Source organism: Homalodisca vitripennis, chromosome 2 (genome assembly GCF_021130785.1).
Source record: "Homalodisca vitripennis isolate AUS2020 chromosome 2, UT_GWSS_2.1, whole genome shotgun sequence".
NCBI classification, from domain to species: Eukaryota; Metazoa; Arthropoda; class Insecta; order Hemiptera; family Cicadellidae; genus Homalodisca; species Homalodisca vitripennis.
The window spans coordinates 23,138,111-23,154,404 of NC_060208.1; the positions used below are offsets into that span (position 1 = coordinate 23,138,111).

The 16,294-nt window shown below is 32.2% G+C and overlaps 1 protein-coding gene across 1 annotated transcript; it reads left to right on the top strand.

Annotated features, from left to right (window-relative positions):
• Positions 1-2,920: 2,920 nt before the first annotated feature.
• On the top strand, positions 2,921-15,402 carry LOC124355559 (sodium-coupled monocarboxylate transporter 1-like). The gene is made up of 3 exons (XM_046806722.1): positions 2,921-3,334; positions 12,895-13,115; positions 15,243-15,402. The coding sequence occupies exons 2-3, from the start codon at positions 12,928-12,930 to the stop codon at positions 15,400-15,402; spliced, it is 348 nt and encodes a 115-aa protein (XP_046662678.1). The 5' UTR covers positions 2,921-3,334; positions 12,895-12,927.
• The last annotated feature ends 892 nt before the right edge of the window (positions 15,403-16,294 follow it).

The following is a 16,294-nucleotide window of genomic DNA, read 5'->3' on the forward strand; positions in this document are numbered from 1 at the left end:
GACTGGTTCCCTCCGTTAATCCTGTTGCTTGTAGAGTTGTCGAGAGGCTGGATACCTCTGTCAATGTTGTTGTAGACAGTTTTTTAGTTGGGGATTGACTGGTTCCCTCCATTTAATCCTGTTGCTTGTAGAGTTGTCGAGAGGCTGGATACCTCTGTCAATGTTGGTGTAGACAGTTTTTTAGTTGAGGTTTTGACTGGTTCCCTCCGTTAATCCTGTTGCCTGTAGAGTTGTGTTGAGAAGCTAGGTTCAGTTGCCTGTAGGGTTGTCAATTGGCTGGATACCTCTGTCAATGTTGTTGTAGACAGTTTTTTTAGTTGGGGTTTGACTGGTTCCCTCCGATAATCCTGTTTCCTGTTGAGTTATCAATTGGCTGGATATCTCTGTCAGTGTTGTTGGCAGTTTTTTAGTCGGAGGTGGATTTGTTCCGTCAATTAACCCTGTTTCCTGTAAAGTAGTAGTAGTGTTAAAGGTCTACTTTTTGCCACCTGTACGGAGATGCTGAAAACATTGCATTTCCATTAAAAGCTTTTGATTTTCTGAGGCTTGTGTTTGTCTGGCCCTGTGACTTCGGTTTTTCTTTATTTTGTTTACAGTAGTCAAGACTAGAGGCTGTTTTTTCTTTGTCACGTTGTTTGGAGTTATTGTTAAGTTGAGCAGCAAGATCCCTAATCTTAAGATCTGCTTCATCTTGCCTCTGTCTTAGCTTAGCTAGTTCCAGGAGAAATGATGAGTCTGACATAGTGGTCAAGGTTTCATTGTATGTTTGGGTTTCTGTTGATTTATAAGATTTTGGGTTTTGCAGTTTGTTGGCACTTTCATGTAAACAATTTTCTTCATTATTAATCTTCAAAATTGATTTTTCAAGATTGGTTATCTTTTGTGAATATTGTGTGAGCAGTTGGTTGTGAGTGTAATCATGGTCTTCAAATATATTTTGTAGTTCTGATTGGTTTTTGTTTACTTTTTTCCAATTCTAATAGTGTGTCATGCAGTTTTTTCTTGGAGAGTTTCAATTTGTTCTACATATTTTTCCTCAGCTGCTAGAAGATCCTCCATTTTGGCTTCCATGCTAGCCAAGGTAATCTCTAGTTTGGAGTTACACTCATGTATGCTTTGGATATCTTGCCGTAGTTTGTTATTTTCATGTAATAGTGCATTACCAGCCTCTGCAGCCAAAGTAAGTGAAGTCTCTAGGTCAGCTTCATCTAGCGTTTTTTGTTCCTGTAATTTTGACTTCACATCTTCAAGCTCTGAGGTCGCATGGTTGTTATTCATCAATAAATAAGAGTTGTCTTTGGCCAAGGAGTTTTCAGAAACTTTAACTGTTTTACAGTCAATACAAATCCAGGATTCAACATCTGACTTGCACATCTTTATAAGTTTCTTATCAGTTATACCTATACATCCTGCACGGTACCACAATTTGCAGTGACCTGTGCATTGTATTCCTGAAAATTTGACCCTAGTACTACATACACCACAAGGATACTTAGTTTGGTGGCATTTTATACAGTAGAAAAAATATATTTATATTAGGTTTTCAAAAACTGTCAGATTGTTTGACATTTATTCCAGTGAAGCAAATTTTGTTGTTTATTGCATGGTAAGAACAGCCAGTGTAGAGCTGTTAGTCAGTAGGCAGTTGTTTATGCGGGGACAGTTGAAGTAGGCTCTGTAGGTATGTGAGCCACTAGTGCAGTGTCAGCGCAGGTGTCTGTCTGTCTATCTGCCAGCTGTGCTACTCTGGTGATGGTGTAGCTCAGGTGTTGAGTGTTGCAATAATACAATATGAAACAGTTCTCTTGACTTGTATGAGAAGTTGTGATTTTTATCTTTTACAGAGTTCTTGGTAAGTAATTGTTATTATATACTTATGGAACAGACTTACAGTTGTTAGTTGCAAATGATGTGAGTATAGTTGTGAATATTTGTTGGTTAAAACACTACTAATACTACACTTTTTTAAGAGGTCACTTTCGCTTAAATGTTACTTGTCGGCCATCTTGGGTTGAAATACCAAGAGCAAGGACGTAGCCAGCGAGGGGGTTCAAGGGATCCAGACCCTCCAAATTTTCAATTACTTATAGTAAACGATGATTATTTTTTAATTATTCAGTATTACTGACATGTACTGCTGAAAGATCGTTTTCAACAAATAAATGGGTCAAGAACCTTTTAAGGAACATAATGGGGCCTTACCACAAAAAATATTAGTTGTCTGGTCCTCCCCAAAAATGTTTTCTTGGCTACATTCTTAGCCAAGAGCACTTTGGCACCTTTCTTCTATACACACACAAACTGGCCAGAAAAAAGTAGCTGAGTTACATTGAACTGGTTGTTAAACTGGTGGTTGTGTTTGTTGCTATCTGGATGGCAACAAATGTATTTTTTTAACAACAGTAAGATTCTAATCTCAATTGGACGCTGTGTTGGTGGAATCAACTTAGATATCTCTTATGACCAAAAATAAGACCATTTTCGTTCTTTTTATCCAAACCTTTAACATAATGAGTCTGCAAACACATTCACACCCTTAATTTTGGTCATAGAATTATGAAAGATGTCCCATTTTAAAGATAAAATGCATTTTAGTTTTTCTTCCAAAGTATACTTTTGTATACTTGAGTATTTAAACAATGATTTTCAAAACTTTTGTGTCACTTTTTTTACAGTACTTAATATTCTAAAGTACAAGTGAATGTTAAATAAAGATGATTTTGTTGTTCTGTAATTTCAACAATGTTGCCACCAAGCTAAGAGCTGAGGTGAACACATTTCAGTAAAAACGCTATCTTTTCTAATATAATTGCTTTGTTATTGAGCCGTGACTGTAGATAACCTGAAATTACACCTTGTTTTTACCATCCATTGTCTCAAGATCACTTAAAACATTATTTAACTTATAATTTTGTGAATTTCAACACTTGAGGTTCTTTCTGCATCATGAGTACTAAGGAACTGGATTATTTTATACCTAAAAGCCACTAGAGTCATGTCAAACTCAGATTTAAACATGTCCTGCAGTAACGTGTTGACATTCATCACTGTGATCAATAATTGTTTATTTAGTACCATAATAGCTTTGCATGCAACCTCATAGGCATTGCATGTGTATGAAAACTTCTGGTTCGGGTGAATTATATTTCCGATGCCAAAGGCCAGTTTGCCTTGTTGCCACAATCAAGAAAATATATCAAAAAGTGTATATTTATGGCTGTTGTAATTTAGTTCGGACTTAGTGTTTTTTGTGCCATTGTTTATTATGCTTTCTTTCCCTGATCAAGAAAATATATACAGGATGATCCAGGAGGAAAGAAAAACATTTTAACAGGTGATTGTAGACCTATGAACAAGATAAAAAAATCGTATAACTTTGTTAGCGAGATTTGTTTATTTAGTACCATAATAGCTTTGCATGCAACCTCATAGGCATTGAGGTTGCCCAGATTTCCATTCCAAGGATTAAATTAAACCAAACTGAAACCGTTAGAATGATAACTAAGACAAACATTTGATCATTTCATATGAATTTTGTTCAGAAAAATTTGAGTAAACTAGGTCCCAGAACTGTAAGTTCTTTTGTTTGCAAAATAACTTGCTTTAAAAATAAATATTTACTGTCAAAAAAACACATTTTTACGTTTTAGGCACTATAATTTCATTGAATGGCTAAAATATACATAAAATTCATGAACACAACATGTAGAGAATTTAATTCTGAGAAAATTGATGTAAATAAAGTCAATATACAGTACAGTCTATATAGTCTATATTGTCATATATAGTCAGTATATTAATATACTATTTTGTCAAAAGACAACAAAAATGGGTCTTACAACAAAATTTACATTTGTAGTAAAAGATAGATGATAACTTTGTCATTAATACCTGCATTACAATACTTACCAAGCACTGCATAGTAAATAACTGCTCAAATCTACAGTTAAAAGTATACTTTAACTAAATCTTTTCATTTTCCTATCTGGATGTTTTATTACTCTGTGAACGTGGTCAGCAGTGGTTGCAAAAAGGTTGAAATAAGAAGTGTTGTTACTATTAGACATACTCTATGCTTTAAAGAATATCAATGTGTAAAATAATTGATAATATTGGTTAAATTGTTCTTATCGGTAAATATTTTGATAATCTCGTCTTTTTTTAAATAATTTATCTTCAATCTCGAGGTATGAACTGATGTTGTGTCTGCTCTTTTCAAGTTCTGTTAACAAGTCGTGTTTTCTTCTTGTAAGCTTTGCAGATTTTGTTTAAGTTTAATGTTATCTGCCAGCAGTGCGCTGCCCGTCCTCGGCAGCAAAAGTAAGGGATGTGTCTAAATCAAAGTCATCAATCTTGTCATAATTATCAATCCATTCAGTAATTTCATTAACTTTGGTATGAGACTCTCACAGAATGAAACAAATTTGTTCAGCTTCCTTTAATGCAGAGTTGAATTTCTTGTTTTGAAAGTTGTCTGTTTTTTGGTCTGCCATACTCTGATTTGTTTTCCTCGTAAGAGCATACATCACTGGCCTTGATTATGGCTAGGTCGTGGCTACCAAAAAAATTAATATGATATTTTAAAGCTTTCTCTGGATTCTCATTGCTTATTACATCTTCAATTACTCCTGGCGAGTAGGGGTATCCTGTGCTAATAAATGATTTTTAGTTGAAATATAACTTTTGACACTCCCTGTGTGTATTGAAAAACTGTATATACTATTATATGTAAGTATATACAAAATAGAAGTTGGTGTCACAACAAGATCATTATTTTAAACCATGAATAAAAAAAGCCCCAAGACTGAACCTTGAGATATTTCTGCTTTCTAAATCAAGACTTGCCATTATTTATATAAACACATTTGTTCTCGACAAATGACTCAAAAAGTGAATTTTATTCTAGCACACAATATTAAAACCGTTACTTTTATACAATGGAGAGCAATCCAAAGCTTGACTTAAGTCAGTTAGCATAACTTCACATTTTTCTAGACAATTGAAAATTATTTAATATAAAAGAAAACTATATTTTTTAGATACACTATATCATTAAAAAGTAGACAATATTTTGTTATGAAACCCATCCTACGCTTAATTTGTCTATCTACAACCATTTAAATACTAAACACTAAATAATAATTAATTAGAAGATTATTTATAAAAAGTGGTAGTTTCCAGTTTAATTTGAATCATTTAATGGAGGTGGTTACTTATGGTATGTAATTTAACATGCATGTATATTTTGGTAACTGATAACTGTCCGATCATGTGCGTACAATGCACTGACAATAAACAGACATCAAAATCTCTATAACTGAATTAGTATTGGAACAACGGAAGTAGCATATAAATTCAAAATAAGATGAAAACAAGCAATAAATAAAGAAGGTCCTGAGTATTAGGCTCTGTGCCAAGGTCGGCCACTGCCACATTAACATTTCATATCCTTTGTCTGAGAGAAGCTCCGGACTGTGAAAATGTGCCAGAGACGGATACATAATTAGACTAAAATTAATTCGATACTCCCATTTGTCAAAGTATTTTTGGGATCTGGTGTTTTTGTACATTTCTAAGAATGTGTGGGATTATTTGCCCACTTTACTAACTGGCTGGTGGTGCTACGTATATATTTTGTAAGTAAATAAACCTCTATAATTATCAATTTTTGATATCTGTTGTTTATTTTTGGTTTTAAATTAATATGTTTTATTCGGTTTTAGTATAATGAGCTGGGAAAATAAACATTGGAAACAACACACAATGCTTTTACTTTGAATTCTCACTTAGTTTTTTGTTTGGTATATACCACAAAAATTCCATAAATAGAACACATAAAAACAATAGTTTATGAATTGAACAACCTTTTACAGTTTAACATGTGGGATTCCTTGTCCTGGTTTAAAAGCCTTAAAATGGACAGTACATTTCTCACATAAGTTATCTCAAATAACAAAATGTTTTATCTCATCTTTTACAAGTTTTAATTAAAAGACTTTTCTAAATGCACTACTGGAGAAAACACACTTCCACATACAAACTTGAATGTTGTTTTTCTCTCATCTGTACAAAATACTTTCATTTATCTAAATTTTTAGATTATTAATTTGATGTTCTAAACACTGCAACGTTCCTGAATTTTATCTCATTACTTTCAAGAATATAGATTGGAGGAAAACTGTTAGTGCTAAAGCTGAGCTACCCAAATTTTCTACTAAGGTTTTTTTTATTTTTTATTTTTTTTATTTTTTAATTTTTTTTTTTTGATGCTCCTCCCCATGTTGCAATGCCTTAGCTAAGGTGGGACTCGAAAAGGGCAAAGTAGGCAACTCTCTGGCTGAGTCCGGGCTGCATACTTGCTTGATTCTGCGGATGACATAGAGGCCTGAGCACAGCTTCTTGCAGAGTTGGTCTACGTGAGGTTTCCAGGAGAGCTTTGAGTCAATTATGATGCCTAAGTATTTTGTGCTGTTTTGTGTAAGTAGTCCAGTAGTGATATGGTTGTGTTATTGCGTCTGGTGGTGAAGGTCATCTGCACTGTTTTGCTTTCATTTAAAACTAGGTCGTTGGTGGAGCAGTATTGTTTGGTTCTCTGGAATTGTAAGTTTGTTTTCTCTTCTAGCATTTTAAGTGTTCTGTCTGTAAACGTGAGGACAGTGTCGTCTGCGTACATAACAGTGTGTCCATTTTCTGCTATCCATCCAAATCTAATTAGCCATAGACACTAATTAGATTTGGCTATAGGGAATATATGACTGTTTTGTGTCAGTCTCAAACAATGCAGCCAATCACAAGTATTTAATAGGTTTAGTTCTCTATAAGAGTGCAGACTCAGACTTAATAATCTAAGTAAAGGAGTGATAGTGGTAAAAGCCTAGAATTTTGCTATCCAATGCTAGCTTTACTGACGAAACTGGCAAAGTGGCTAGAAATGTAATTTTAACAACTTCACTGCTGGTCTATTCTGAGTGACATCGAACATAGTACTAAGCCTCTGCAGTGCCAGTTAACACGTTAAACAGATGGAGTTGGGGATTACATATTTTTACAGTTATTATCTATCTCCTGGGTTAGAAGAAAGTATAATTTATCAATAAATAGTCTCCAAAACAGGTATCAAGTCATTTGTCAAATATAAAATAAATCCAGTTGTAAGTGTTCAGCAGAAAACAATTGATTTTAAAAGTGGTTTAAATTTGCTGAAGATTAAGTGTCTTCTCCAGATATTTTTGCTTTGATATCAGTAATATAAGTTTAACAACTAAATTATAATAATCTAGAAAACAAAAATTTTCTTGAAATATATAATTTGATCGTCAGCCATGCTAGTTTTGGTAAAGGATGAAATGAGAAGATATCTAAAAGGTTTATAAAATGAAATGTTTTTTTCTCATTTTTCTTTACTCACTTAAAACCAATGTCAGCCACATAAATGAATGTTAAATCAGTGCCATATAACTGTATACAGACCCTTAAAGTTGAGACTTTCTCTAGTTTTATGAAAGTTGATTGTTATTCATGTGTATGATAGTCAAGTTTAAAAGTATATACAAACAGAAAAAGTTAATTTGAGAGAAAAAAATTATGGTTTTATTATATTTTTAACTCTTTTGCTACTCTCCCATTTTGACCCCCCCCCCCCCCACAAAGCTAGCATTGCTGCCAATACATTTTTTAATGGAAAATGCCTGTATTGATTTTAAGAAAAACTATGTTGTGCAAATTGGCTCTTGCCTCCTATAGTATAACTTAAGGGAGTATATTAGGAATTTTTTACATATGTGAATTTTGGTTGCTTAGTTCAGGTTTCAACTGTTTAGCTAGTATTATGTGAATAGATATTTGGTTCAAACCCATTTTTAGTACACATTATATCTGGAACACAGAAGTGATTAACACAAACTGGAAAAATGTGAGTGGATGATCAGACAGGCCAGAGTAAATGTAAAACAGGAGATCCTTTATTTACCTGCTCAGCTTCACTTCTGTTCTGAATACTAGAGTTTTCAGAAGTTCTTATGTTTTTCCCTGATCAGTTAGCAAAAAGATTAAGTGGGATAATCAAATGTGTGAATAAAAATAAGTGAAATGTATGAGAAAGACAATTCAGGTTTGTTTAGAATTAATACTGAGTAACGGTGCCATATTATTTCTTTAGGAAAGGATTTGCTACTTTCATGGGATAGTCCAGATGCTTTCTTAGTAGTCTATGAATGAATGAATGAATGAATGTTTATTGTCATATTACATCTTACAAGATCCAGCTATGCCTGGTAAGACAGATGACATAGTCAGAAATTTCCCTTTTTTCGGTCTCCATCGTTAGTACTAATAGATTTACAAGATTCTAGCCAAAATGATTTGCTAAACAATAAATAAGCTCTATTATAAATAACAGTATTAATATTTTCAGCTATGAATAAATTAACTATAAACTAATTAACAGTATTTAAAACCTATGTCAAACATTTATTTTGTAAAGCATTCCTGAGTCAGATAACAGTAGTAAAAATTGTAGTACACCCTAATGTAATAACAATCATTCATTAACCTAATTAACAAATAAAACAATAAAATTAGTTAAATAATTAACAAATAAAACAATAAATTACTAAAACAATTAACAAATAAAACAATAAAATTATTAAAAACAATAAAATTAATAAAACCATGAATAAATCAAACAATAAAATTGGTAACAATATAACATATATTCAAATAACAAATTGGAGATCAATTATTGAATTTTGTATTATATTAAATTAAGTTTTCTTAGGAGAAAACACTTAATCTTCATAACTAAATTATTATGTTTTTTGTCATTTAGAAATTCGGAAATCTTGTAGTAAGCCTTTTTGACAAACATACTTTTTATTCTATCTAAGAATTCAACTTGTGGCATTTGGTTTGAAATTGTTAGGCAATTTGTTGTAAAGTTTAATACCCATATAATACAAACTTTTTTCAAATATGGCTGTGGTGTGTACAGGATATATTAACAAATTGGTATTTCTAGTATTGTGTTGATGAATAGTTTTTTCTTTAGAAAACCAGTTCAAATTTTGATGAACTTGACTCAGTACTTCATACATGTACACACAAGGGACAGTAAGAATTTTCAGTTTCTTAAAATTTTTCTTTACAAGAACTTCTTCTGGATGAGAATGTCATTATTCTTATAATCTTTTTTTGGATTTTTAACACTTTTTCTGTTATCTCTACTGAGCCCCACAATGTAATTCCAAACTTCATTATTGAGTAAAAATAGCCATAGTATAGGGTCATCTTTGTTTTTAAACTTGTGATGTGTGTTAAACACAGCTCATATTGAAACAAATAGAATTGAGTTTTTTACATAAGTTTTGTATTTGTTCTGTCCAAGTCATATGCTCATCAAAACAAACTCCCAACAGTTTTACATTTTTTGCAGCTATTTATTTGTTCTTTATCTATTGTGACTGTAAACATTTCTTCTCTTTGCTGTCTGTTTTTGAAGTGAATAATATTTGTTTTTTGTAGTATTCAGAATCATTCCATTAACTTTAAACCACTCTTCTAATTTAAACTATAGTTTTGTTCTACTAATAATTTCATTACATGTAAGTTTTTCTCCTTGATTATAGCTGTGGTGTCATCAGCATATAAGACTAATTTCGTGTCTATGTCTTGTGGTAGATCATTTATATACAATGTAAATAGTAATGGTCCTAAAATCGATCCTTGCGGAACTCCTGACACTACATTTTCATACTCTGAATGATACTTTTTATAGTCTGATACTAAAGTTGTTTTTTTTGTTTTTCCCTGTAATATATGACTTAAACCAATTTAAAGATGTGCTCTCTACTCCATATAATTCTAATTTCTTCATTAAGATATCATGATCTACACAATCAAATGCCTTTGATAAATCACAGCACACTGCCACTGTAGACTGTGATCCATCCAAAGCACTGTAAACTATTCCTCTGCAAGGTTAGTAAAGTGCCATGTCAGTTGAGTAATTTTTTCTAAAGCCATGTTGACATCCAGTAATCAGACTATTTTTTTCTAGGTATTTGTATAATTGATGGTTTAACTACTTTCTCATATAGCTTGGAAAACACTGGTAACAATGAAACCGGACGATAGTTTTTGACTTGAGTTTTCTCACCTTTTTTGTAAATGGGTTTCACTACTGAATATTTAAGCTTGTCTGGAAAAACAACCTGTTCCTAACGATTGATTAACCAAATTTGTTATTGGCTTCACAAGATATTCCTTACAGTCTTTAACAATTATTGAGGGAATTTCGTCCCAGCCAGTAGACCACTTGTTAGGCAACGTTGATATTAATTTATGAATTTCTTTCGCTTGAACAGGTTTAAAACGAAAAGACGTACTGTTTAACTTTTTGTAATTTTCCCACTGCTTTTACCGGAGAGCTTTTTATATTCAATTGTTCTACAATCTTTAAATAAGATTCATTAAAATGATTAACCATCTCACTATGTTCTCTAATTACTTTCCCATTAACCACTATTTCTCTTACTCCATCATGATTTTTTGTGTTTTATACCAATTCCTGTTTTATAACTTGCCAGGCTGCTTTACCCTTGCAGTTAGATTGTTCTATGTATAAATCATTAGCTCTACGTTTAGCTTCTCTAACAATCTTTTTTAAAAATTGTATTATATAATTTTATAATGGGTTTTAATTTCTTCATAATTTGAAACTTGTGCTTGTTTGTGGAGTTTTTCTCTTACTTCTACTTGAAATTTGTAACCCTTTTGTTATCCACTTTGCTCTAATCTTCCCTCTAATTTTGACGGATTTAAGTGGAAAAGAACAATTAAACATGAAAAGGAATTCTCTTAAGAAACTATCAAAGTTTTCATTCACTTTTTTGGCATTGCTGAATTCCCATTCAGTATTTTTTAACGTTGATCATAAAGTCATGTCTAGCTTCTTTAGTGTATCTTCTCTGAATAACATATTTATCCCTACTTCTATTTTCAAATATGGGCAAAGTTGTTATAATAGCATTGTGGTCAGAGTGGCCAACATTCGTAACTAAAAAATTATCAATCTTAAACCTATTGTTTGTTATTATGTTATCTAGACATGTTCCACTTGCTGGTCCTTGTTACCTCAACAATATTTATTTGTAAAGCCATTATAATTAAGTATTTCATATAATTTTTGTGGTTCCTTTTTATTTAATACATTGATGTTGCAGTCTGTAGCTATTAAAAATATTGACATTTTTTTATTTCTGAATTTATCCAATAAGCCACCAAGTTTTTCAAGAAATATTAAGGGTGCAATTATTATCCGGAGTTCTGTATAAAGATATTATAATTATTGGGGTTTTTAAATCCAAAAGTTCTATTATGGAGCATTCAAAGTAATAGTTATCATTGTACATTTTTAAATCATTTCGGACCTTAAAGTTTATTCCAGAGTTTTCTCTGACCAAGATTGCCGAACCTCCTCTAGTACAGTTTCTCTAACATAAAAATCAGCTAATTTGAAAAATTCAATATTATTCAATAAATTTACATTTTCTTTTGAAAGCCAGTGTTCATTCAAGCATATTATACAGATTTTTTCTCCGAAATCTGCAAGCAATAAGTTAAGTTCATCCAGTTTGCTTTTAATTCCCTGAATATTTAAGTGTATAACAAACAACTAGAGTTACCAATTAAATTGCTATCACTAAAACTAAAATCTTTCCTGGCAGTGCAGGTGTCGTCCTCTATGGGCTGGTTCCTGGTGTGGGGTGGTTTGACCGTTTCCCTCCTGGGTCTATTAAGTAAAAACAAAAAAAATCAAAACATTAAACCTTCCCATAAATGAGTCTTTAGAATAAAAGATTCATAGAATCTATTATATTAATTCATACTCCACCAAGATAAACATAAGAAGAACATAATGAGAATAAATCCAAATCAGTATTCACAATCAGTATGTATAGTATTATAACAGTATTTTCATAATCTCAAAATGATAGCTAATAACTGACTTCATAAGGGTTCACAAAAGTTAACTACGCCTTTAATTTTTAATTTATAACTCTCAATTTTTAGTATGTCATTCTTTTTTGAATAATGAGGTGCTAAAGTGAAGGAAGCTTTAATTTTAAACAGGAAACTGTGTTTACACACAAAACATAACTCTTTGTACGAAAAGTAAATAACTAAAACTGTAGAAACCTGTTTTTGTAAAAACCAGTAAAAAAATTCTACAAAAACATAATTTTAGGGATAAAAATAAAAACCATTAAGTGATTAATAACTTGTTGAATATAAAAAATGTTTCCTAACCAAGGCCAAAATATTTTAAAATTCATTCTTTAAAAATGGTTGCATATGTAAGTCTAAGATTAAGAGTACATAATAAGTTTTTATCTCACAGGTTGGCTCTGGTCACAATGTTATATGAGGCAACTATATTAATTTTTCAAGAAGACCACCAGAGCTGTGAAAGGGTAGATAATTCATCCATGCACACCACCAATGGAAGTTGGGTGAATTAAAAGAAATCAGTTTGGTGAGTATGAACACCCTTTCCTATCAATCTTTTCATTGCTATTTGTTTCCGTTTTGTTGCTGACAATGTCAAAAATTAATACTTCTGTTTTTTCTAACTGTTGGTGATTCTTGCCTTTGATGTTATATGAGTGGATCTCTCTTTGTAACATTAAATTACATCACAATTTAAAATTGCTTAGTAGTTTACTCTCTTAAACCCTTAGAAGAACATCATTCCTAGCCAATTTGACAAATGACTTTTTTGTGTTACGTAGTGTTTGCCTCCCTGAAATAGGCGGATAGGTTGTTTACCTCAACAACTACTGTGAGAATTTCCAAGATTTACAAAGAATCATTAATCTAAGAAATGAATTTATACAGGTGTCACCTCAATACATTGAAGAAGTATCTACAATGGAACTACACCAAATCGATCTGAAATTTACATGGGTGGATTACACAGTGGTGTCAGCCATGTTACTTCTGTCTACTTTGGTTGGCGTCTACTACACCTTCTTCAACAGACAGAACACCTTTGAAGACTACATGCTGGGCGGCAAGACCATGGGAGTCTTCCCAGTGTCAATGTCTCTTGTGGCCAGGTTGGTTGGATTCTGTTCATTATTCGCTTAAGTTTTTGATCAACAACTTATTAGTTCTTGTTTGTGTTTTGCTTATGAGTAAAAAGGTGTTCATTCATCAAAAACCTGTTCGTTTGCCCTGAATGGAGTGGGATTATAAGGGTAAAAAGAGATGTCAAGAAAGTATCAGAATTAGAATTGATTAGACAAGATCTTCAGGAAGGAAATTATTACCATCCTTTTTCATTGAATATAACCTAAGCTGCACCTTTGATTATATTTGTATCTAATACAATCAAATTCTGTACCAATATCTATCTACATGATTAAACAAACTCAGATAATAACATTCCAAGTTTATATTTGTTAAGCCCAAAATATTAATGAAGAATACACTGAAATGTAATATCATTATTAGTTATGAAAGACTGTTTTTTAACAAGTATAATTAATTTAAATAGCCAATGACCAATGGTAACAGAGAGAGTCCTACAGATTTACGTGAAGTCTGGACCAAATAGATTCATATCAATTGGCTAAAATGACGAGTTCTGGACTCCAAGTGTGTTTGACACAGTATCAAATTCCATCTTTTTATAATCCAAGAGTGACTTTAACATCTTCCCAAGGAATACAAAAACTTGATATCTATACATCCTAACCGAAACCACCCTCAAAATTCAAGTAACAAATAACTGAAACCATCCAAAATGGTGCATCTGTGGAATGGTGCATTTTGTAAGGGACCATTCCACAGTTTCCCTTGTTCACTTACTTTTCTTATATAGTTATTAAAAACAGAAAGGGCCTGTGGCTATCATCTGTGTTTCTTTATGTGTAGGGAAGGTAAATGCATTTAAATTGCAGTTTACGCCCATAATGAGTTACAGATTGGATGTATTCCATTAATTATTTTAGGTCAGGTTACCAAGATGAGTTATGTATTTTCCTCCACCTGAAATGCAAAGTAGCAATTTTTCTCCTATGCAAGAGAAACAATGTAACTTTGTCTCCCTATAAAGAAAAAGTTATATTTATTATTTATGTGCAGTTATGTTATTTAATTGTATTCATTTTTTATGTCATCGATTAAGAATTATTCATTCTGTCATATGGTTGTTAAGTTGGTATATTTGAAGGTTGGTTTCAATTTGCTTCGTGTTTTTCCATTAGTTTTTTATGCTAAATTTTAAGGTTTACAGTATTGTTTTTCAGTAGCTTTCCCACTGCAGCTATTCTCCTTCTACATCTGGTCTGTCTTAATTTATATTTTTATCTAATATTAATTTATGTTGACAAATTTATGTATTGGAAAAAAGTACAATGGTTTGTTGCTGTTAATAAAAATATAATTGAATGTGTTACAATACAACAGCCTATTTTTAATTGTTGCAACTACAGTATTAGATTACAATAGAATCAGTACTACTTCTAATGGATATAAATTTAGATGTATTTATCACCAAGCACAAATGAAAGCTTGCTCCCACTATCGGTGATGTCTCTGCAGAAACTGTGGTGAGGATAATGCTGTGAGGACACGTGGAATACAGTTTCTGCATTCGTCCTCATTGTCCTTCCTGTGAAACGAGAAGAGGGTTGTCTGACTGACTCTTAGGCTCTTAGAAAAGTAGCATGGCTCTGTTAGGGTGCAAGATACCACAGGCTCCTTCGAAGTACTACAGGACACGGGAAGTGTCAATCTGCACAACTGTGCGGTGTGATCAAAGATCTGAGTGTTTATGATGTGGACGTCTGTTTCGTCAGGGCTGAGGTTTGTATCACTCACTGGAGATGAAGAGTCAGTAGACTGATTTCTCATGGTGACTGCTATCCTAGTCACAGGTATATGTACCCTCCTGATGTCAAATGAAGTAAGTGTTTTCTTCTCATATGTAACTTTTTCTTGAATTAAAACAGGCTTTGTAGTTAGAAGATTCTTTATTTCCGCTTCTTTGCTAAGCAATTGAAAGCCCAAATTTGCTACTTTTATTTTTAACTCCTTATTCTGATTCAGAAGCTTCATCCCAGCGAACAATATAACAATGAGTAGTATTACGTTAGTAGCACACTTTAAAGCAATAAACATAATATTATTTGAAAAACAATGAAGGGGTTAATATTACTTAATTGTAATATGTTTTACAGTTTTATTTCGGGAATCACTCTGTTGGGCCTACCTACTGAGATATATCTCTATGGCACCCAATACTCAGTCATCAACTTTTCCGTTCTTGGGGTGCTCATCCTATGTATCACCTTCTACCTTCCAGTTTTTTTACAAGCTTCAACTCAATTCTGTGTTTGAGGTAAAACAGCACTGTATATATATATATATAGATTTAGATATACTTTGTTGCAGGAGATAGATTTTAAATCTTGTATTAGAAAAACATGAAATGCAGTCAAATATATAAGTTTACTTGCAGAGGATCAGCTGATTTGTACTGTAAAATAGTATGATATTGTTTTCTTATAGTTCTAATATTATCACAAATGACGGTGTTCTTATCACAATGGGTGGGCTGTAAGAAACTGTACTGCTTTCAGTTCAGTTCTAGAGGGGTGGTCTGGTAAAGACACCATGTCACAAGAAATTTATACATTATTATGGGTTACTATATTCAAATTGTCATCCATGATCACTTCATTTTATTTGAAATTGGTCATTAATTAATTAAATTCAAAATACCAATTATAATAATTTATTATATTTAAATCTTACGCACACTGACTGATTTACGTTTATGATTCTTCATTCAATATAGTATTATTATCTCACCTTGGGCCTCTGAACCAAACCATTGTACGCTTTAACTTCACACTGAATCTTGTAATGAAATCAAGAAAACCTTTTTAAAAATGATATAACAAAGCTTAGAAACGTTTTCTAGTTCAAAAAACTAAACAAAACAAATTCTGATAGTTTCTCGTATCTTAAATTCAAATTTTTGTAATAATCACTTATTTACTTACATTTGTATTGTTGTATTTAAAAATTTCACAACTCTGTTATTTATGAAGCGAGAGAAAAAAGATAAAGTGTTTTGGAATGCTTATAACATTCCCTAAAACTTTTTGTTATAAACAATGTGTTTTATCTGGAATGGTTCAAATAACATTAGAGGAACGATACCCAAGGGGGAGGTCAAAACAGGAGAGGAGGAATGGACAAATTTCAAGAATGCTATAGTCAAAGC